This window comes from Lissotriton helveticus, chromosome 2_1 (assembly GCF_964261635.1).
Source record: "Lissotriton helveticus chromosome 2_1, aLisHel1.1, whole genome shotgun sequence".
NCBI classification, from domain to species: Eukaryota; Metazoa; Chordata; class Amphibia; order Caudata; family Salamandridae; genus Lissotriton; species Lissotriton helveticus.
In genome coordinates this window covers 1,636,876,394-1,636,898,452 of record NC_136059.1, presented here as the reverse complement: position 1 = coordinate 1,636,898,452, position 22,059 = coordinate 1,636,876,394, and the positions used below count along the sequence as shown (strand labels likewise).

General features: G+C 42.1%; 1 protein-coding gene across 3 annotated transcripts in view; it reads left to right on the top strand.

Moving 5' to 3' along the window:
- Positions 1-22,059, top strand: part of SEC24B (SEC24 homolog B, COPII component) — a 722,844-nt gene that overhangs the window by 297,117 nt on the left and 403,668 nt on the right. For all 3 annotated transcript variants that reach the window (XM_078676584.1, XM_078676585.1, XM_078676583.1), the window contains 2 exons: positions 4,044-4,156; positions 7,911-8,029. In XM_078676584.1, the coding sequence (XP_078532710.1) occupies positions 4,044-4,156; positions 7,911-8,029 (232 nt within the window). The remainder of the gene's footprint in view (positions 1-4,043; positions 4,157-7,910; positions 8,030-22,059) is intronic.

Here is a 22,059-nt window from a genome sequence, read left to right as displayed (position 1 = left end):
GGGCAGAGGAGATTCTGCTGAACCTCCCAGAATATGCAGGATGGGGAGCTGTGACCAAACTTCTTTCGTGAGTGCCGAAGCTTGCTTGACAGATCTGCTTGGTTTACATATAACACTTTGGGGTGCACTTGAAAGGCAGAAAACAGGATGCCAAGATAATTCTTGTGTAGCCACTGTCTGGTTGCTGAAGGACCTGCTTTGTCCCCCACACATCTGTTTCTGGGTTTTAGATAAAACACTGAGGGCACACTTTAAAAGAAAAGAAACAGGATACTAGAAACATTCTTGTTTATTCCCAAAGCTTCCTTTTGTTCTTTCAGACTTCTTGTTTATTGTGGGTACTGTGGCTGCCTCAAACTGGATTTTAATGTTTGATGTGGAAGGACACTAGGATTACCATATTACACTCCCCACACACACACAGTCCTCTAAACTCAAGTTACGTGTGGACGAAGACTTTGCCATCTTGAAAATGCCCAAAATGTGGAAACTTTTACCACATTGATTAGGGTGTGCCCAGGAGTCATTCTCATCCATAAGTTTGAGCTAGGCACAGGATTGACTATAGAATTTGTGAAAGAATTATTTAGAAAATTTCCTCCTGTGAGACAGTCTAAAGTACCATGGCAGTTGAGCACAGTCTTTTACAACTGATGCAAAGCCCATTCATGTGCGGGAATCAAATATTTGACATGGAGGGTTGCTCTGCTCCTTGCCCTAACATTGGCAAAAAGGGTTGGAGAGATCCAAGCCTTTACAATTAAGGAACCACTACTCCAGTTCCTGTTCTGCGTGAACAGTTACCCTAAAGGGTAATTCTTGTTATTTTCCCAAAGTCCCTACAGACTATCATGTTAATGAACATGTAAAACTGAAAACATACCTCAAATGCGGGAGAAAGAGCTCTGGATACCAGGAGATGTTTGAAATTCTGTTCATGGATTAGCCTTTAGTCGAATTTGGAAATCCCCAGAGAAGAAAAACTCTCTCTATATAGGGAGTAGCTCATTGGGTAGCAGTGGATGTAACCTTTTGTTATGCAATAGTCAACAGGCCTCTCCAAGCTACTTCTAAGGCCCTTTCCACTATAAATGGCATAACAGCAGCACCCTTGTTCTCTGGAGCCCGATTGATGGAGATATACAGAAAATGCTACATGGAATAACAGATATACTTTTAACCAAGTATACTGTCTAGAATCAAGAGAGCCAAGAAATGGGACACTGGGACAAGCTGTTGGCTACTGTTTTGTCTATATTGATTTTCTTGTTGTTGTGATCCAAGCATATAAATTTATGAAAGATCCAGGGCTGGAGAAGAAAGAAGTTAATTTCCTGTTCTGGTAGTTCTTTGTTACGTTTTGATTCCATTGTGGCCCAAGCTCTTCCCTTCAAGAGACTCACCTAAATTTGCAATCCTTCCCTCTATTGCTAAGAAATGATGATCCCTGTAGGTTGTATTCTTTAGTCTTCTTGAACCAGATTGGCTGAGGTTTGGTTCTGTTTTGGCTACTTAAGTAACAATGTTTACAGCCACCTGGCTGTGTTTAACATTAGATTGCTATTAAAATGGTATAGTGGGCCTCTGAGCTTGTTACGGAGATGATTCAAGCATGCGAATAAATAAAAAGGCCAATACTGGAAAACTACCATAACGGGGCCTTTTTCTTGCAGTTCATGTATCTGCCATGTCGTTGTTTGGCAAAACAGCAGGCAGTCTATCAATATTTTCTGCAATAATTATCAAAGAGTTCCTAAAAGTAGTGTTTATTGTATACCCACCCATGACGACTGTAGCAGCCAGATGGGAGCTCAAGACTGTGCTGAGTCAACTAATGAAAAGTCAGTTTGAACCTATACACATTGCAGATAAACTCTCACGGAAAATGGCTGTTCTAAATGCCATAACACCTGTCTGCATGGTGAACAGGGGGCAAGCATTTGAGTAAGGACCCATTCCTGAGATTTCATAGAGACTGGGTGGCCTTGTGCATCATTTCTACATTTATACCGTTCAACTTTCGTCCGAGCAAGCATCATTTTGAAACCATTCTTTCAAAACCCACATATGCTGCAGAGAGGGCATTTCATTCCTTTGATATCCATAGATGCCTAATGTTCTACATTGACAGGACTTAAAGTTTAGGATACCACTTTAACTTTTTGTGTCTTTTGGCAATCGACCGAAAGGTCATCATCTTGATAATGCAGTGGCAGCACGTATGACTGTATGGCTGACCCTGACAGAAGCACACTATGCTGTGGTGTCTTTACTTTTTTCTTCAGGAGAGTTGCATGGAAGAGCTGCCATACTTTAATACAATTCTACTGCTTTGATACAGAAATATCCAGAGAATCATCAGTTGGACATGCTGTTCTGCAGCTGCAGTTCCAATATCAGAGCCTCTTTCTGCTGTTTAATATGGTTTTATATCGTGCATTTTGCCTAATTTCTCTTCTTTTTTAACTTGACAGTGTGCTGCTTACTGTTCAGATTCAATCATGAACATTTGAAAGATCTTGTGCCGGAGAAGAAACTTGTAACCTGTAACAGTTCTCCAGCCTTGGTTTCCTTCATAGATTCATATAAAACATACTCTCCATTTGAGACTTACCCTTTCTATATCTCATGTAACACTTGTGATAAAAATTCTAAGGTATGATTATCTCTTTGTATGGTGCTCTCTTGTTCTTTTACCTGAGATGTGATTTGGTTGCTAGAGCGGAAATGCGTATGACCCTTTCTGGCTTTTGTTATAAAATACTGCTGTTTGAAAGCTATTTTGTGACTGAAACCTCAATTACTGGGAATTACTCCAGCTTGTTAATTTTGAAACATGTCAAGACTGGAGAACTGTGGCAACAGTGAAGTTACACAGTTGGGGCTAGGGGGGCGTCACATTCTCACCTGACATCCATGCATTGTTATTTGGAACTGAAAAACACAGCCCTGGTATACATATAAAATGATATCTCATACTCCAGTAGCACAATACATAAATCACTTCTCCTAAATCCTCTTCTGAAGGCGGAGACACTTCTGCCAAAAGAGGACAGTCTGTCACTGTACCATTTTACATAGTACAATAGTACTGTACCTAAAGAAATTACTTCTTTTTTTCCATAGATAATCACATGTGCCTTCCACAAGGTGATGGTGATAAGGACTTCCATTGGGTGTCGGGAGTTCACATTTAAGCCCACCTTTTGGATCCATACCTCATTTTTAGTGAAGGTCCTTTCAGATTGCTATACAGACCAAATGCTGTAATTACTTGTGTACTTTTCATGTGCTTAGAGGACAGAGGAGCTCTCCGATTTTAAATAGATTGTTAAAAATAATTCAGATATTTGAAGAATGTGTTTATGGCTTTCCACTCTGGATGTGATTTACACTATTGTGATCAGGGCCAAGCAAGCCGGTGTGGCTTTTCTTCGCCACGTTCTGCTGGACATAAACCTGAGAGCATCAATTTAAGTGACTCTCAAACACTTTTGCATGCTAGATTATGGCTGTAATATAACACTCAGTTTAGTTACGCTACGTTAAGAAAGACCTTTGCCTTGAATTAATGAATGTCTTAAGGATATGTCTCTCTTCAGTTTGGATTACTGCATGGTTTGCAATGTTCGGATAAGTGTGAATTCTAGGGTGAGGAGAGATGAGATGCATTCACTGTAGTGTCTCTGGCACTCAGACCTACAGCCCTTCTTCCTGACCAAACCTGTGGCCCATTTCTATAATTCTCTAACTTTAGTATGATTTGAGGAAACGTAACTGCGGTCTGTGGAAAAGAGCAGACATTTTGGAGGTTGTGGTGCCTATTTAATCTGGGTTGTAACATTTAAAGTACTACTTTATGATGTGCAGAAGTATTCTGGTGCACTCCAGCACCTTTATAGTGATTCCCCGAGTCCAGAACAAGAGGGACATGTGGGATTAGAAATACATGAGCCACTATGATTAAAACCTTGTAACGAGCATCAGAGAATCCTTATTACTAGTGACATGTTTTACTTTTTCATCTACTTTTCTCTTTCCAGCTTCGCCCCCCTCAGCCTGCTGTGTATCTTTTTGTTATGGACGTCTCTCATAATGCAATAGAAGCTGGATATTTAGCTGTTGTCTGCCAGTCTTTGCTGGAAAATTTAGAAAAGTAAGTTTTTAGTTATTTCCATTACATGTTGATATTTTCATTTATTGTGTGCTATTCGACAAATGACGACATCTAGGAAAAGTCTACCTTCTTAATTAGTTTACTTAAGAACAATCCATTTGCTAATAGATTGTAGTTGTTTGGACAGCCCAGTCAAGCCCCCGTTTATTCAGTAGCAGTTTAATGAAGAATGTTTCAAATTAACATAGGATTTCACCAATTGAGAGGGATGAATTTTTGATCTTCTCTCTTGCCAGAATGGCATCAGGGGCTTCTCAGAAAATAGTTTTAAAGTACCTTGGATGGCAGGGACTTTTTCTGATTAGCTCAGCACATTCCTTTTCAGTCAGTAGGCTATACGAGCACAGTCCAGGATGAGCATTTGAGGTACCCAGTTTTGTTTGCAAGAGTGCAGATTGGAAGTTGTTGTATGTCTTTTGGTAGAAGATTTAAGATTGGCTACTTTTTCAGTGATGTGTACTACCAAAGCATTCCAAAGTTCCCAAGAGTGTTTAAAACTTGCTTTAGCTCTGTTAAGGTTGCCTGATTCATGGACTGTCTTTAAGAGCTCTTTGGTAGGGCAACCAGTGTGACTGTTCTCCTGATTGTAGTAGGGTCTTTTCCTCTTTTGTACAGACGATCTGTAGAATTGTTATGTCCTTTGGAGTAATTTTTTTTGTCATATGGGTTGTGCAATCTTACCCATATTTTGAGTCATCTGGTTTCTGTCTTTTGTAGTTTTACACAACAGTTGAACTATCAGCTGTTCTTTTTGTGGTGTTTGATTAGGTCTTGAGAGGTATAGCCATAGTGAAGGCTTCAGTTAGCCACTGTTGAATTGTTCAACTCAAAATTCTGTTTTCCAGTGGAAAGAGGCAGAATTTTTCATGTAATCAGTTTAGTTTAAATTTGTCAATGGGCTAACTGCTATTTTTGTGTTGGTTTCAGAGAGAACTTGGAATGCCAAAAGAAGGTCAAGTTTAAATTTGATGATGTGGTGATTGCACCATATCAATTGGAGTATTTCTGTGATTGCCATCAAGCTTTTGTCTGCCAAGGGAGTACGTCCATTGAGCACTTGAGTGAAAGCAAATGTTTCAGTGTTGGTGAAGAGGCCAAATGTCCAGCATAGTCCTAGTTAACAGACCAAATGTGTTTGTTCCCTACGATGTAGTTTTATGTTCCATTGACATATTCTCTATAGAAGTCACAAGTGCCTCTGCTAAAACAGGGTTGTGCCGGGGTTAACAGAGCCAATTGTGAGGATAAGGAACTCAGAATGTCGTAGCTTGAGAACAGTGATCACCTTCTTGGTTGGAGAGAGATTTAGTGAAGTATGCTCACTGCCAGCGCACATCTGAGAGTGAGTGAAGGCTTATCTTTTGTAGGTCCATAGTTTGGCAATTGGTCTACTATCTTGGGATGTGGATAAGGTGTTTACTTGCTGTTTGTGAAACGCTTGGTAGTCGAGGTTTTGGGTCTGGATTTTGCTGGTTTCGCAGCTCAGCCCATTGTGACAGCAGAGGTGGTAAGCAAAGTCTACTGTTGGATTAGTTGAATTGCTCCAGTTTACTGAGGAGAAATCTTACTGGGTTTGGACCAGTCTGAGAGGGATAGGTACCAGGAGTGCTCATAGAGGATTTTGTATGGATGAGGCAAGATAGCTCAGAAAGGGTTTGAGAGGAAAAGTGAGAAAAGAAATGAATGAAGGTAGGGTTAGGGTGAGTAGTTGGGTATCTCAGTTAGTGGTCCCTCTTATATGAGTAAGTAGCATTTAGGGGCTTGCGTTTCTGGAGGTGCGGTTAACAGTTGTTAATGCTTTTTACATTTGTAGAGGCTAATATAGTGTAAGCCAGAGAAGGGTGATAGTTGAAAGTGCTGAGGTGAAAGGAATAGGTGGTTAGTCGGGTTAGTAACATTAGGAGTAGATGATATGCTTTCAATGAATAGAGTAGAAGAAGGTTTTGTGACAAAGGATTATCTTTGAGCGCATGAAAGATTGATATGTATATGTGTATTTAGGGTGGATGTGTTCAGTAGCATGGAACTGATACAACTTAGTTTTGAAGGAAATTAGATGAGGCGGGAGGAGACCGGGAGGATAAAGGGGCATGCGTTATTTTCTTCCAAGGTATGGTGGTGCAGCAGGGAGATTTTTCGTTTGCAACTTTTGTTGTGTCTTTTTTATTGTATTTTTTTTTATTGATTTTCAGTTCAACAAAAAATAAAGAACATAAAGTTGTTCGCATGTGGCTCTTTTTTTAAACTGACATTTTTTGTTCTTGAATATTTTTCTGTCAGGTGGGTACTGTGGTCGAGTTGAAGAAGCTGCTTGATTTATTGATTCTTATTCTGTACGAGAAGGTGGCCACTCTATATATTGTATGTCCCAGTTCCCCAACATAGGATGTTACATAAAACCAAAGCATTAATTATTACCTGCCAGCTGGGAATCCGGAGTAGTCAATGTTAGCATAGCAGTGTACTTTTACACTCAATAACATTGTAAACAGACAGCAACTAGCCCACCTCATTTTATTGGGTTGACCCCAGTACTTTATCTGGTGTATCAAAAGCTTATCTACCAGGAAGGATTAATTGGTGGTTAGAAGCTATGAGCTTGTCACCAGCTTACCATGAAGAGGTATAAGTCTTAATCAGAGAATGAATAGAAGCAATTTCTTGCCATGCTTAAATTGTCTCTTTGTTGGGGATATTGTGTATTTATGGGTAGTTAGTTTCTAGATGACTGTTGGATGAAAGACACTTTTCAGATATTTTTTTTAGCAGGGAAGCTGTATAATTGATCTGATACAGTAAGAACTGTGCTCTAGGGTTGGGATCTGGACTGTAGTTGCTTGGTTAACTTACTCTATAGTCAGTAGTGTGGTTTGAGCACTGTACCTGGGAGCTCGTACTCTGTAGTAAATATTCTAAGCTGCACATTAATGTATGCTAAAATCCATGCTGAAGAACTAATGTTACTTAAGTGTAGCCTATTACTTGTTGTGTATATGATTACCCATGTAAAGCATTTGAGTATTGATGATGTAGATGTTTATTTATGGTTCCTAGGTTGTAATGCACAGTGTGCATTGTGATTCTACAGGTTTTCTGCTGACCCTCATCTTGCTGCCTCCTCATGTATCCATCTGTTCATTTACATACACATCATATGTTCATCCACCCACACACCTGTTCTTTCTTGTATCCCCAGCATCCCATATTTGTCCATTCACTTTGTTGCGAAAGCATTAATTTATATACATGTGTAATTTGATTGTGCCAGAATTACGGTAGCGTTGTGGGAGTATGTGTTGTGTGCTTTATGTATGCATACAGGTATCTGTGTAGCATCTCTATGTGCTTGGATTTTGGCAGTTGAGTTGTTCTGTAAGCCTGCTGTTCTTCCAAGTATTTGTAAATTGTAGACCCATCCATTTTAGATACCAGTTGTAGCATAATTCCCTTATTGTATTGCATTGGAACTCTAGAAGCACTGCTAATAAATCAAGGTTGTCCCTTAATAGGTCACTGCTTTGCAACAGCATAGTCAAAGGACTGAGTGACCGGCTGCCATAATAAAACCTGTAATATTGTAGGAACTCAAAGCGCTCCCCAGCAGCGTATGTTGTTTGATGTCATACCTCATTTGGGGTAAAGTGCTGCCATTACATTTTGTATTAACTTATTTTAATTGATTTGTTATGTAAAAGAAAGTGGTATTTTTAACTCTAGTTATCTTTGTTTCAAGGTTGCCTGGTGATTCAAGAACCAGAATAGGGTTCATAACCTTTGACAGTACTGTTCATTTCTATAACTTGCAAGAAGGTTTATCACAGCCTCAAATGTTTATTGTGTCAGACATCGATGGTAAGTATGAAAAGAATACAAATGCTACCTACGCATGAACTTAAAATAATTTGAGAGTAATAGAGCTTTTAAATATATGTTTCATTAAACTGTACTCAAATTTGCAGTGCGGAATTGAGTGGTTTCTTTGCCGTTTACACAGTTCTGAGGATCTGGCCATTATGCTCCAATCAAGTTGCAATATGATCCTTTAACACAATTTCTCTAAGGGTTTGTGTTGGACCGTAATTGAGTGACATTCATTGAGACCTTACTCTGGTCATCGCATGGCCTCCAACTGGTTTTCTTTGATACTACTTGTCCTCTTTCAGGTTGGGTTGTCTACCACGAGGTTTTTCACACGTCTTTGCCTCTACATTTATGGTGTCTTTTGGGACTGGCATGTCTTGCATTTTGGTACAAAGCACATTGCTCTTCCAGCCAGTAGCCCCTTGAGCTGCCTAATAGATTGAGTGCCTTAACCTTGCAACTCTTACTACCCCCCCCCCCCCCCCCCCTTCTGATTTGCTGAAAAGAATTATCAATAGGGCAACCCATGCGACACCCCTAGGGTTGACCTATAGAGATTTATGAAGGCTTTGAGCAGACTTCGTCCATGTGTTGGCCTTGTCTGTAGCCTCCCTCTGCAGGGCTTCTGATGGTTACAGTTAAAAGCACTTTGGTGCCTTATACTCTTGACATCGTCACCATGCTCTTTTAATCTTTGCCACTGGAATATGCCTTTTCACCTTCATTTGTAGTCTCTGGGGAGCCTTGGCTGTGATCTTCTTGGAGAAGGGCTAGGTAGTATTCCATGGCTACTTACATCTTAAAGTGAGGCTATCTTAACCTCATGTTCTGTTGTTATGCCAAGGTTTCTGATCCACGCTGCATCCAGTAGAAGTGTCCAAATCCTTCCCTCTAACCTTTCTAGTGCTCTATTTGTTGTGTTTTTTCTCTTCAGAGGCATCCTATGCCATTCACCTCACTTTGTAGGCTGCCTACCTTATTCCTTCATCACTTCTGTTTTTTTAACTGCCTTCCCTCTAATGCTATTCTGTGGTGCTTGCTAGAATTCTGATGTTGGATCCCTGTTAACCACTTAGGCCTGTGTGCTCATTCTACTCTTTGAAGACAGCTTTCCACATAGTTGTCCAATGATTTTTGTACTCTGTGTGGGACACTGTTTGGCAATGCTCATGCCTCTTGTAGGGTTCCTCTTGAATAAAGGTACATAGTGCCCTTTCGGGTAATTTGGGGTTTGCACCTTCAGTCGACCGAGAGGCACTTAACTTGCGCACCTATCTGATAGTATAACAATACTGAGAGGGCACTATGGGATTTCCTTTGGATTCTGCATCTTGAGAGCAGGCTGAGCTGATGGCTTACCTGTGGCTCTTACAGTTAGCCAATCTCCTTGACATCTGTTTCCAATTGAAGCAGATTGATAGGCTCTCTAGATGTTCTCCTCTAGTCCCTTCATCCCCCCTTCTTGGTCAAGCAAGTTGTAATCCATGTGGCATCTGTCTGAGCAGGACTCTATTTCAAACCTTTGGCATCTGGAGTATTCTCTGCTTGATGGAGGTTTTCATGGTCACCGTTTTTGTTCCAGTTGTTGTTCCTCTAAACTCAGAGTTCCTCACTCTTCACTGAATTCCTTCTGTGCTTCCTCCCTTAATTCTTGCTTGGTTATTTGATGTGCACCTTACTAAGCAAATGATTAGGGTAACCCTCAAGATGTTTGTCTCTTAAAAGGATTTTTGCTATTTCCGACCCCCTGTGCAGAGATGGTGTTTGGCAACCGTATTTTTGCACGTGAGCCACTGTGTCAGAAACATGGATGCCACTGTATCAAGAGTGTTGATGTTGGAGAAACCTCAATATTGAGATTGTAATTGCTTCAATATTTACAACTCCTGGTTCACTTCAGATGGCAAGTATAAAGACTGCCCTGGTCCGCTCGATGTGAATGTAAATGTAAATGTACATGTACAGGAATTTATATAGCGCAAATCACCAAGCGGTTTCTAAGCGCTTGCTTAGGGAACCCGTCCTGGTATTCCCCTGTGAGATAACCTCGGCAGGGTATCCGCAAGGTGAAAGCCAGGCATCCCGCCGCGAGGGGCCGTTGTGGAGATTAAGCAAGCTATTGCCCAGAGTCGCAGAGTGTGAACCCGTGAATCGAGTAGGCACCGGAGCGAGAATTGTCGAGTCCATGGACATTTTAGGACTCAAGACCCCGCCGAGCCGGGAATTGAACCCTGGTCCCGGGCTGACCTCTGCTTCCAGGTCTGCCTCCTCTAACCAGTGAGCCACACTTCTCCACTTCGATCCGGAGGTCCTAGCAGTGGGGGAGCTTTCACCTTTATGGAGGTTTACCTGGAGAGGCTCATCTCCAGTGAAAGTACTTTAACCAGAGAGAAACAGACATGCTGAAGGTGTCGAATCCAAAGACCACTAGGAGGGGTCTTTACATCCTTGTCAAAAGGGCCCTTAGTGTACAGAGCATCAACATCTGTGTTTCACTGTTAAAGGGGGAGCCTCATCAGAAGAATACCCTTAAGAATTCCATGTGGTATAGTGATCAGACTACATTTTCTCCTGATGTAATGCACATAATGGGGCCCCAGGGTCCTTTATATCTTAGTTTCTCTTTGTATAACGCTAATTTGTTGTGTATCTGCTAGAGTATAAGAAACGCTATTGCCTTTCATACACCACAGTAATACCATGTAGAACAGATGCAGTCATCCATCTGGTACATTTTCGTTTCTATCATTAGCCATTAAGTGTACCTCTTACAAAATTTAAAAGCTACATTAAGCTTTTATAAATATGAACATGGTCTTAAAGATAACAAAGTAAAGATAATTTTTTTAAAAAATGTATGTATATAAAGGGAAATTTAAAAACCCTAACACAAAATAATAATGCATTTTTTCTTATGAGGTATGATCACTTATTTACCTAATTAAATGCACAAATACCAGACATGAGTGAGAGAGAAAGAGGTGGAAGGATGCTAAAAGCATATACATGAACTGAGTGCCACAACTCTTAATGAACTTCTGTCTCTCCCTTCTGTAAATTCAGAATTTTGGTGTAACAGAGAGAAAAATGAAAAAATAGATGACTGGGTTTGAAACATGATGTTCAAGATGGTGGCAGCCTCACCACTCATTGAACGCTCTACATACTCGCCATACTCCATGAATATAATCTGCGATGTGTACTATCAATTCAATCACAAGTATTAGCTTTTCTTATTTTCCGGTCTTTTTTTTTTTTTAAAGACTTCAGATTTTTTTAATTCTTAGGGAATATCTTGAAGGTGTAAATTAGGCCTGGGCGGTAAATTCCGTTCCGCTCATGAAATTTGCGGAATTTGGGTAATTTTGCGTTCTGCGGAGAATGTGAAATTGCCCAAAATTCTGCATTCCGCGACTTCGCAAAATGTTTTGCTCGCAAGAAATTTCCCCCCGAGCATGCAAATAGCGATTGTGAACAGTAAAAAAGCATCACAAACAAGCAATTCCGCGTGTTTGCAGAATTTCTGCGTGTTGGCGGAGATTTCTTACCGTTTTGCGTTGATTTGCGTACCACGATTCCGCACACCCCTTGTGTAAATAGTCATCCACCAATTTTCAAATTTTATTCCATATTCAGAATATTATTTTAAGAAGAGCACAATCACATTTTCTTCTCTTGTTTGCGTTTCCTACTTTTAACCTCAGAAGTTTGGGAGCATGATGAATCTTGAATCTTCATTTCTGAATCAATTGGACTCAATCACTCCCTCACCCCATGTCTCGCAAGGGCTTAGATTTTAATCCATAAACTTTGTATAGGAAATGTTCTTTGCTTTTATTCAACTTTAACTGAAATAACGTACAAGAGCAGTTTTACATATGCTGATTAATGCCACTCACACACAATGCGTTATTATAAATGACTGTTGTTAACATATGTCTGTCAGGGAATTGAGGTGTGAATGACATTTGTCATGCCATCATAATAATAGTCTTGCCAATTGGCCTATATCCTTTCCTGCTTGTGAGGGCAACCAAATTCTTATTAAACTTGCTGCTTCACAATTCTACATCTCTCAAGGTCTGCCTTCCATTTAGCACTATTCAGTTAATTGGCAGAAGTCCATGTTTCAGCTGTGTCCCTTTTAGCAATCACCTGTCTAGTGTCAGGAACGGCACGTGCATGATGTACAGTCATGTCCCCTGTATGCTCAGACTGCATACCTGTGGTCCTGGTCTTTTGATTTTCAGTCATGCCACACACTAATACTGTGTACATGTATTGACATAGACCCAGTCTGATGACAAATAAAGGCTCTGGACCTAGTTCTGAACCAGGAGGGGTGCACCATGTGCCCCCTTATAGTGAGAGAGGAGTACATCCATGCCACAGATTTCTTATGTGGAGCTCAGTTATGGCAGCATACCATGCTAGTGAATTATAGTGGCCGGCTTCTACATTTTGAAATATGTATGCTCTCCTACCAGTCAGTCCCTACAAAGTTATGCTGCTTGCCATGAGCCTGGTATACTGAACCTGACATCCCATACGTTGTGCATGTGCTTGTGTGCTAGAAGCATTAGTGTGCCATGCAGGAGTGATACAGTCCTGCAGGTACCATTTTGAAAGCTCACAGCCTGGACCAGAGAGAGCAAGATGGCAAAGAGACTATTTGTCTCCATATAGACTTTGTGTATTGGTGGCATCTCCTAGATGGGAGGGGGAGCACCAGACACTATGGTGAGGAAGGAGGAGACCGGCCAGTGCCCTCTCTGATACATGGAGCTAGATGTGACTCTGATTGCAACAACCATTTGGTGGATTGCAGAGGGTACAGAGTGAGGCCTGCAGTATCTGTTGATAGGGAGAGGAGTCCTGTGAAGGGGCATGTGTTCTCGCCTCTATTCCTTATCTCTGTGAGGAGAGGTCATAAATAGCTGGGTGCACCCTGCTCTCAACTGTTTTGTACTTTTGTGGATGGTACTCTACCTAGAGACTGCTCTGCGGGACAGAGTATCCTTGTAGAAAAAGGCCAGGCCTGGAAGTTGACCTGGCCAGGACACCTGAAAAGGGAACTAATCCGAACTGGTCCCAAGGCAGCAGACCTGGAATGCACATCCTCCGTCTGTGAGCTCTGTATAAAGATGGGAGTTCACTGCCCATTGTTGTTGTGTTCTCTTCTACGGAGGAGGGGGTACTCTGCAGGGTACTCAGTGACTACAGTGCAGCCAAGGGCCCAGAGGCAGAGCAACAACCCCTGGAGTCCGATCTGATTGGGTAAATTCTTACTGTCCTGGATGCTGAGATATTATGCCTGTGAGTGAGGAAATGAAGTGCCAATCCGACTTGTGGAGCGGATTTTGAAAGGGACTGCTGTAATTGACCCTGCTGTAGGGTCTTTCCTACAGAAACTTGTGAAGCAAGAGCGCTGAAGTAGTTATGGTACTACAAGTCTGGGCACTGCTATCTTCGGCATGTATCACCGTTGGAGCCGCCAGACCCCTGGAGTGATGGGCAGAACTTGAAACTGTGATAGGCTATTGTTTGTGTCTCGAACCCCGTAGAGTGGACTGTGTAAGACTCCAAAATTGGCACATGTATCGTTGAGTCAGATCCAGTCCAGAGGCTAAGTGACCAGAGGGTTACCATGGGGGTGTTGCTTGAAAATGTGAGGTTGTCACCTTGAGGCACTGTGTGCCTAAGAAAGCACCTGGCACTTGCCATGCTGAAAATATCTTCATCTTTATTCGTGTGGCCGCTGTGCCCAAACATAATCACTATGTCCTCACCGGAGAGACTGGAGCAAGCAGAGATCTGCTGTTTCCGTCTGGCAGAAACATCTGCTCCTGCCGTGACTCTGCCAGCAATGTGCTGTGTGGCTGGCTGCTGCACCGCCCAAAGATGACTGCTGCATGCCTCCTGGAGGCTTCTGCTACTACCGGTGAGGTACAGCTGAAGCAGGAGAACTGAATTTGATCTCACACCTTTCATGGTGTGCCACTGTTCATTGCTGGAGGCTCCTGCCTGCTACGGGTGAAGAGCCCACTGCCACAGCCCCATACTGCGACTGCAGACTGATAAGAGACAGAGGGCCACGTGCAGCCTGGCGCTGCTAAACCCAAACTTGGTGAGAGACTAACCGGGGCAAGGCCCAAAGGAGTGCAGGCTGAATCTAGAAAAGCGAGTGTGCATGAGCTGTGCCCACAAGGACCTGTTAGGCCCTGAACCTGGTACCACAATTGATTCTTGAGCCTGAGTAAACCCCACACTAACCTCTCTGAGAAGCCTCTGACTGCACACCTACGTTACAACTAAGAGTCAAGCGTGGAAAGGGATGAACTTGCCTATTTAGCAGAAACATAGTAGGGCCGGCAGTGGGACAGCGGCGGTAAAAGTCCTCAACCCCCTTGGTTGTGGCCCAGTAGCCCCTGCCTGCCCTGTGTCGTCCTGAACGGCATTTATGTATGCCTGTAGGTTATCAAATATATTTAGTAATGCCCATCGCGCCGAAAGGACAACGTTTACCTGAATAACTTCAGATAAAACATCTTAATTTTTTTTAATCAATATCTTTACAGTATTCTACACCCCCACACTGAGTGTAAGAAGTCTCGCCAGTCCTCTTTGCACTGCAGATATGCAAGTAATACCTATATATCAACAACAAGATAGTAAGGATTATTATAGGTCACTCCCTGATAAGTATACAACAACAACTAAAGAGTGACTCTAAGGTGCTGTAATCATATTACTACACCAACCTACCAAGAAAAACGCAAACCATAAGTGAAGAGACGTTTGTCAAGGAACCTAAAAAGTGCTACACACACGGTGAAAAATATACCTTATTGGTAAGAAGAACCCTCACTCACCCTAGTGGTGACATGCTTCATCATAGAGTTCCCACTGGAGGAACTGAATGTTCCTCCAGTGTGCTTCGACGCCTGATTTACAGCAGAGCTGGTTGTTGTGAATAGGGTTTTTCGTGTGTGTTCAGTGTAAAAAATACTAGCTGTACCCAAAACAATTTTATTCACAGGTTAGGTAGCATCAATAAAAATGTGTACCGGATACCTTAGGGGCTATTTTATTGACCCCTTGTATCTCCAAAAGTGAAGGTCGACATGTTTCAGCTGTCTTTTCAATTTTATGCAGCTTTCTTCAGGACCAGAAAGTGAATATCCCCGGTGGTCCACACTCGCTAAGGCGTGTCCTGTCCGTGCGGATATATTGTGTGAAAAATATAACAAAATTTAAAAACAACAACTCACAGTGATACCTGTGTTGGCACTCCTAGAATTTCCAGGGGCCACAACCTGTGGAATGGTAAATCACAGTGTTAAGAACATACAAAACAGTTATTTGCTTTACAACTACTTATTCTGTGACCAGTTAGTTCCCATGCATCACAGGCACTCTCCATTATAGCACCTAGGTTCACCTCTAAGTGGTATGATGTATGGCATCCACCCAATGAATTTATAGTCCAATTATTAGACCCCATGCCCCATATTGTGGACACGATATGCCTTATTTGACATCGCTATTGTCAATAATTATGCCCGCTCAGTGTTGCCAGCAAAATGCTCAATTAACGCCAATGCGGCCAAGGCACTTTTTTTGAGCGTCAGCAGGGTGGTCAATTCCTGACCCTTTAGTGCAAAAGGACCCACTTGTGAAGACAAACAAAATAAACATAAAAACCAAACTTCCCTGAGCGGAGAATGATTGGGAGGCTGCAAAAGTTTTAAAAGTTTAAAAATGAAAACGGAAAAGTGACTTGGCTCACTTACAACACTGGTTAATAGTGCTATCGTCATGGGCTAGCGGTGGGGGTATTCTTCACGCTACTGTTTCACTGTAAAATAGTTTGAGAGATGGCGTTAGCAGCGCGGTGATTAAGCAGACTGCACTCTCAATAGCCATAGTATCCACGATGAAATCTGGTTACCAGGAAGAAATGGTTCTGCCTGTGACCATCCCTGGTCTAATTCTCTGCTTCTTGTAGTTGTTGGATAGTAGGTTCCTGGTTCTCCCTCTGTGTCGTCGTTTTCTTCCTCCTCGCCATGGTTCCGTGGTTGTGTTGCAGCGCCTGGGCTGCTCCTCTCATTCATTTGGCTTTGTCTGATTTAGAGGATCCTCTCTCACTTAGAAATCAATCCTGCATGTTTTGTCAGGGTATATAGTGATTCAATTCCCCACTTACGCCCTCATTAAATACCGTACCTTGGGTACAGTATTCTCCTCCCACTCAGTTACACGCCTCAGAATGCAGGATAATGTGGCAAAATACCACATTTTTTTTGTTCTCAGTTGCAAAACTCGTAATATGCAGTATTTTCCATGTACAAATCCTGCCAGGCTGTACCTGCCAAATTTTGTGTAGGGATCAAGAACATTACCAGTTTAGATGCAAATTGCAATTTGTGCCTCATTCCAGATTACCAGGGCACTCGGATTGTGGCTGTTAGTCCTTTGAATGTTCTCTTAATCTTTCCATGGAGTTTGGTGGAAGGGGCACTGGACTTGCCAGTAACAAAAGATTTCTAACCATAGGGACTTTTGCTGTAGCAGATATAATTATCACTTACCCAAAATGACAATCTCACACACTCCTCTACTACTGATCTATATTGCCTGGGGTTGTTGTATAGGGAAATTTATGCTGGCTGGTGTGGTAGCGGGTGTGATTTGTGCAAGACTAGGCTTTGCATGTGTCTGTAATTCTAGTTTATCCTACTTTCAAGCTGACCTTTCTAGGTAATGAAGAGTCAACGGGGAACGTTCTTTCTCATGCTTGTTTGATACTGCTGGTGAAAATAGAGTAAAATATGTATCTCCATCATTCACCAATATTAGTGATCATGTTCCACCATTTAGCACCTGGTAGCCATTTGGTATACGAATACTTTGTAAAGACAAAATAGGAGACTTGAACACTTCACATTTTCAAAAAATCATCTTGTCCTTTACTGCTTGACAGGGAAGGAAAAACAACAGTGAATCCACATCTATTATTCCTCTTGAAAAGTTTATTTTCAGAGGCCGAAGAATGGTCTTTGCCCTGCACTCAGGAGAGGCTAGATGTAGTCCTGTGCTTAGAGATGAAGTTTGAGTGTTGGAACTAAGTAACAGATGGTCTCATTATCTGGTCAGGAAAAAACATGGATTCCTTCCTTCCTTCCCTTCCATGAATCATCAGAGCTCAACTGTGATACAGACGTAATTAGAATTATCCTTAGTCCTTGCATGACTCATTCACTTCAGTGCAGTGCATGCTTCAGTTCTTCCCAGATTGCTCACCTTCTCTCTCTCAGGAATGAGGCTTTGCCGTCCACTGCAACCTTGAACTGGAATCCTGGGCCAGGAAGTGTTACCCTGTATTGAGGTATCTTTCATAGATTCACATGCCTGAATCATTCCCCGTCGTCGAGATGGGAGTCCCACGGTATAATAAACAAGCAGTATTCCAGAAATGCCATAGGCTACAATGGCCCTGAGCCATGCTAATATAGCCTATCTATGCCCTTTTTCAAAAAAGGACCAAAAGCTAAATGCAGCCAATCAGCTGTTAGCATCCTCTAGAACCTTCCCAGCAAAGGCAGTTTCCCACAGATTTTCACCGCACGTCCTGTGTGAAGGGAGTCTCTCTGAGTTCTTCTCAGTTTTCTCTACCGTTCACTTTTTTTCTTCGAAACTCTGTTCATTATGTCTGATAAGATAGGACTCTTTAGGCCCTTCAAAACCTGTGGCAAGAAAAGGGTTCACGTTGATGATTCTTACAAGGACTGCATCTACTGAGTCCATCCAGCCCATGAGGTAAAGCAGTGCAAAATCTGTTGCACTTTCTCTTCCAAGACCTCGAGAGACAGAGAAGGAAGGTTGCTTCTGTGGTTACAATCCACCATGCACCACAAGTCTTCTGATGAGGACGATGATGTATCACCCAGATCTCGCAAAAGATCCAGGTCTGAGGAAAAAGGCTCTGGAGAGGGTAGGAAACACCTTAAACCCTCTCCAGAAAGTAATGGCTCAAGTAAGGAGAAGCTATTTAAAGTCTCCTCTGAACCTTCAACCTCTGTCTCTTCTACCCCTTTGAGGAAAGAGAAGAAGAAACACAGAGCGTCTTCATCTGATCCTGGTAATGAATGGAAAAATCCTCTTCGACGACGACACCGTCAACAGCAGCCTCTGGGGCATCGACATCAACAAGTTACACAATGACGTCGTCCGCCCCGTCTACATCACTAACAGCGTCGACCACGGCTATCTCCGGACCCATACCGTTGACGAAGATATCGCCGACACTGCCATCGTCGACGACTACTCCGCCTTCGCAAACGGGGAGAATTTCATTAAAACCGTCTGAGATACCGTCGACGTCTTCATCGACACCAAGTCTGTCACTGACGACGACACCGCCGATGAAGGATTTGTCGATGATCGCATTGTCTATTTCAGCACAGTACCCCGTCGACGACTACCCCGTCAACGGTGATCCCGTCGACGATCTGTTTTTCAGCGGCGATTACTGGAAGTCCATCGACGCCACCGTCGACAATGATTAGAGTGACGAAAAATTTATTTCATCCGGATATGTCAGCCTACAGCAAAATCTCTCAATTACCTCCATCGCATCTGTTTGACCTTCAGGAATCTGAAGAGGATGAAGGAGAGGATTATGGAATGTATGGAGCAGCGCACAGCTACGAGGCACAGTGCTGCAGACGATTTTGTTAGAGAAGCTTAGGAGTTTTAGCTAGCAGGCCTTAAGTAAATATAATTCAGATTCCTGGCGCTAACTGCACATACTATTCTATATCTAATAAGACCTCCATCTGTCGTTCCTATCGCAAATGGACCATTTGTACTATGCAGTTTCTTTTTCTGAGGTAGAGTGAAGAGATCTGGTGTTTCTGTCTCAATCACAAGTGCCACATGTGTCTTTGCCTCTTCATGACCTAATTTGCTTTGCAGATGCAATGAGAAAGACTGCATTGTTATGCAATATCACTGCCTTGATTAAGTAGGTATGTTGATGGCAGTGCCTCAAATATTTGCCTCAAAGTTTGAGATAATGAAGATCTGCTTGTGTTCTGGGAGCTAACTTTCTGCCAGATTCAGTGGCAAAAATGAAATATATACAATCTGCTGCTTCTTCAGGACCTCCAGAAGGGAAGAGCAAAACAATTAACTATCTTGGAAAAAGACTTGGCTTCTTCGGTGCTTAGGTTTTGAGGGCTGTCTTGGTTTGCCTTGTCACTACATTGGGAAGTTCTCTCCAGCTCCTCCATCTAAGTTTAGGCAAGAAGATCAACAGATTGTTGAAGTCCAGGTTTGGTAAAATTGCTTCATCCATACATCAGTTAATGTACAGGATTTTAACCCAAGAGGTGTGACACATTTGTTTGCTTTCCAGAAGTATTACTGTTTGTGTTGAGGCAGGAGAATGGAGCATTTGGAACTTTCATTATCTTATCTTGCATATTTTAGTGTTCAGACACCAGGAATTAAATAGGGTTTGACCTAGTTTAAGACATTTAGGTTGATGAACCTGGAACGTGAAAGGAATGTGCCTAATTTTTTTTTAAAAGTGAAGTTCCTGGTTACATTGATTTAAATGCCAGGCTGGGTTTAACCAGTACGCCAATGAGAATCTGGCTACATTTGTATGAACATGGAACTCAATTACAACATAATGTTATTTAGCATTTTAGACGATCACTGAGTACAATGAATGTACGTAAAGAATACGTCATAAGCACATGTCAACTAAAAATGCTAGGGGATTTTTACGTATTGTATATCGCATATTAAGTACAAATACGCAAGAGAGAATATAGAGTGCATTGTGTCCCCAGTGATCACACACAAAAGAAAGGGAATGTGTATAAAATACATTTATGGTGTTTATAAAGGGCACGCAACTTTAGAATTATTTATGTATTAAGGCTTCTATTTGCAGTAAACTTGATCCCGGCATCCATTCATTGCGCGGTATTTTGTTGATGACGTTTCAACCTCATTTCAATGTTAAGTTCTCATCAGTGCAGGCAAGATGTTGGACACCTGGAAATGGTCGAGTAGCCACACATTCAGCCAACAGTGCGATCCTGGAAACAAGTTGTGTAGGGCCAATTGGGAGTAGCATAATAGAAATTACTTTCTCAGTGAGTCAAATACTTAGTGGCCAATAAAGTAGGTAACATGTTAGAGTTGCTTGGAGACCGTATTACGAGTAGCACAACTTGTCTTGTGTGCAGGTAGCATTTCTGTCACTTAGTACTTAGGTCGAATCTGTTGTCGGGCCACAATTTCTGGCCACATTGTTAACAAGCCTTTGATAGTGCGTTAGGGTACAGCCCTCTGAGAAAAGAAAGTTTTCTTGGAAAACCATCACGAAATTGCCAGGTCAGAGAGACAGTGCAAACCCTCACTTACAGCTGGAGTGAATGAGAATTCCTGAATCTGGGGCACCGCACCAGATTCTGGGTAACTAACGAAGGGTGTTCTCACAGCAATAAGTGACGGAAGCGCTACCTGCAAACATGAGCACGTGACCACTCAACCACTCCTAGGTGTCTCTCACCGTGTTTGTCCTAATGAGATCTCAAAAACTGCAAACAAGGCTGAAATGTGGTCAACAAAATACAGTACATAAACTTAATGAAAAGTTCACTGGGAACACAAAGTGCTCCCTGTTTTCTCTTTTTTTCTCTTTTACCTATATGCACTTAATGTGTGATATACAATATATAGATAACATTTGCCTTTTTGGTTTATAGCTAATATATTTGTTTTCTGAGAGTTGAAAGTATAAATGAATTTTTTTTTGTATACATTAATTGTGCTCAGTGTTTTACCTCAACTCCTAAATGATGCGCTGTTGCTTCTGAGTTTCAGGTATGCCACTGTTCAAAAGCATACTGTTTGTGTGTTTATGTTTTGTAAAGCACATGGCTACCCGAAGGCTTCCCCGCGCTGGCGAGTACTGTGCTGAGAGTCGGGCCTCTGGTACATTAAGGGGGAAACAGCCATGTCTTAATTTCTTCCTGAAGGAAAGTTAATTTTCCAGTGATCTGAGACTGGGTGGAAGATTGTTCCACAACTTCGGTACTACGTGTGCAAATGATCTTCCTCCCCATCTCATCCTTTTTACCCTGGTTACCATTGTTGGCACCAACCTCCCAAAAATGTAGATACTGTCAGGGTAGAGGAAGAGGATTCCATGGGCCATCATGGTACATGAAGAGGAGGAGGGTAGGCCCAGGCTGCTGTGGTCAAGCCAGCCTCCCAGACTATGGAATCCCAGTGTTTACCACCATGTTGCTAGGGAGGGTTTTGGATTTCATTCAAGCCTGTAAGGTATTTTGAAGAAAAGTTTTTAAGATTGTGTTATATAGTTTCAGACTTTTCACCCGGTCATGCCCTTTTGTAAACAAAAAAACAATCAGATGTATTTACTCCAGTTTCAGCAAGAATTTGAAGTGGAGATTGAGAAGGTGCTGATATCATATTTGCAGATAGGGGCATTTTCACTTACTTCCTGACGGCAGCCTCAGTTGGAGGGAAGATGGAGACCCTTATTTGCCTATATCAGTCAACAAATTTGAAAATACTTTTTTCGCCCTCCCAACAGAGATATTAGTTCTGTATGATAGATCTCCAGGATGTGTATTTTAATATTCCAGTGTATCCTTTGCACATTTTCCAAATGGGAGTAATCGCCTACCAGTTAACAGTGCTGCATTGAGGCTGATGTCAGTGTGCAGTATTCACAAAGTGCTTGGAACTGAGCTCCATGCCTCAGGAAGTAGGGGCAATCTCTGTACACATACCTGGTCAACTAGCTGGCTGACAAGCCTTCAACCCCCATGGACTGAAATTGGCCTGGGGAGGGGGGGTCACACGCACTCCTCTTCCCACAAATATATTTATTAATACCCCCATCCATGGGACCTAGTCCAGCAGGAGGGCATAAAATGAAAGTTTTTTGCTCCAAGTGAGGTCACTGTGGGACC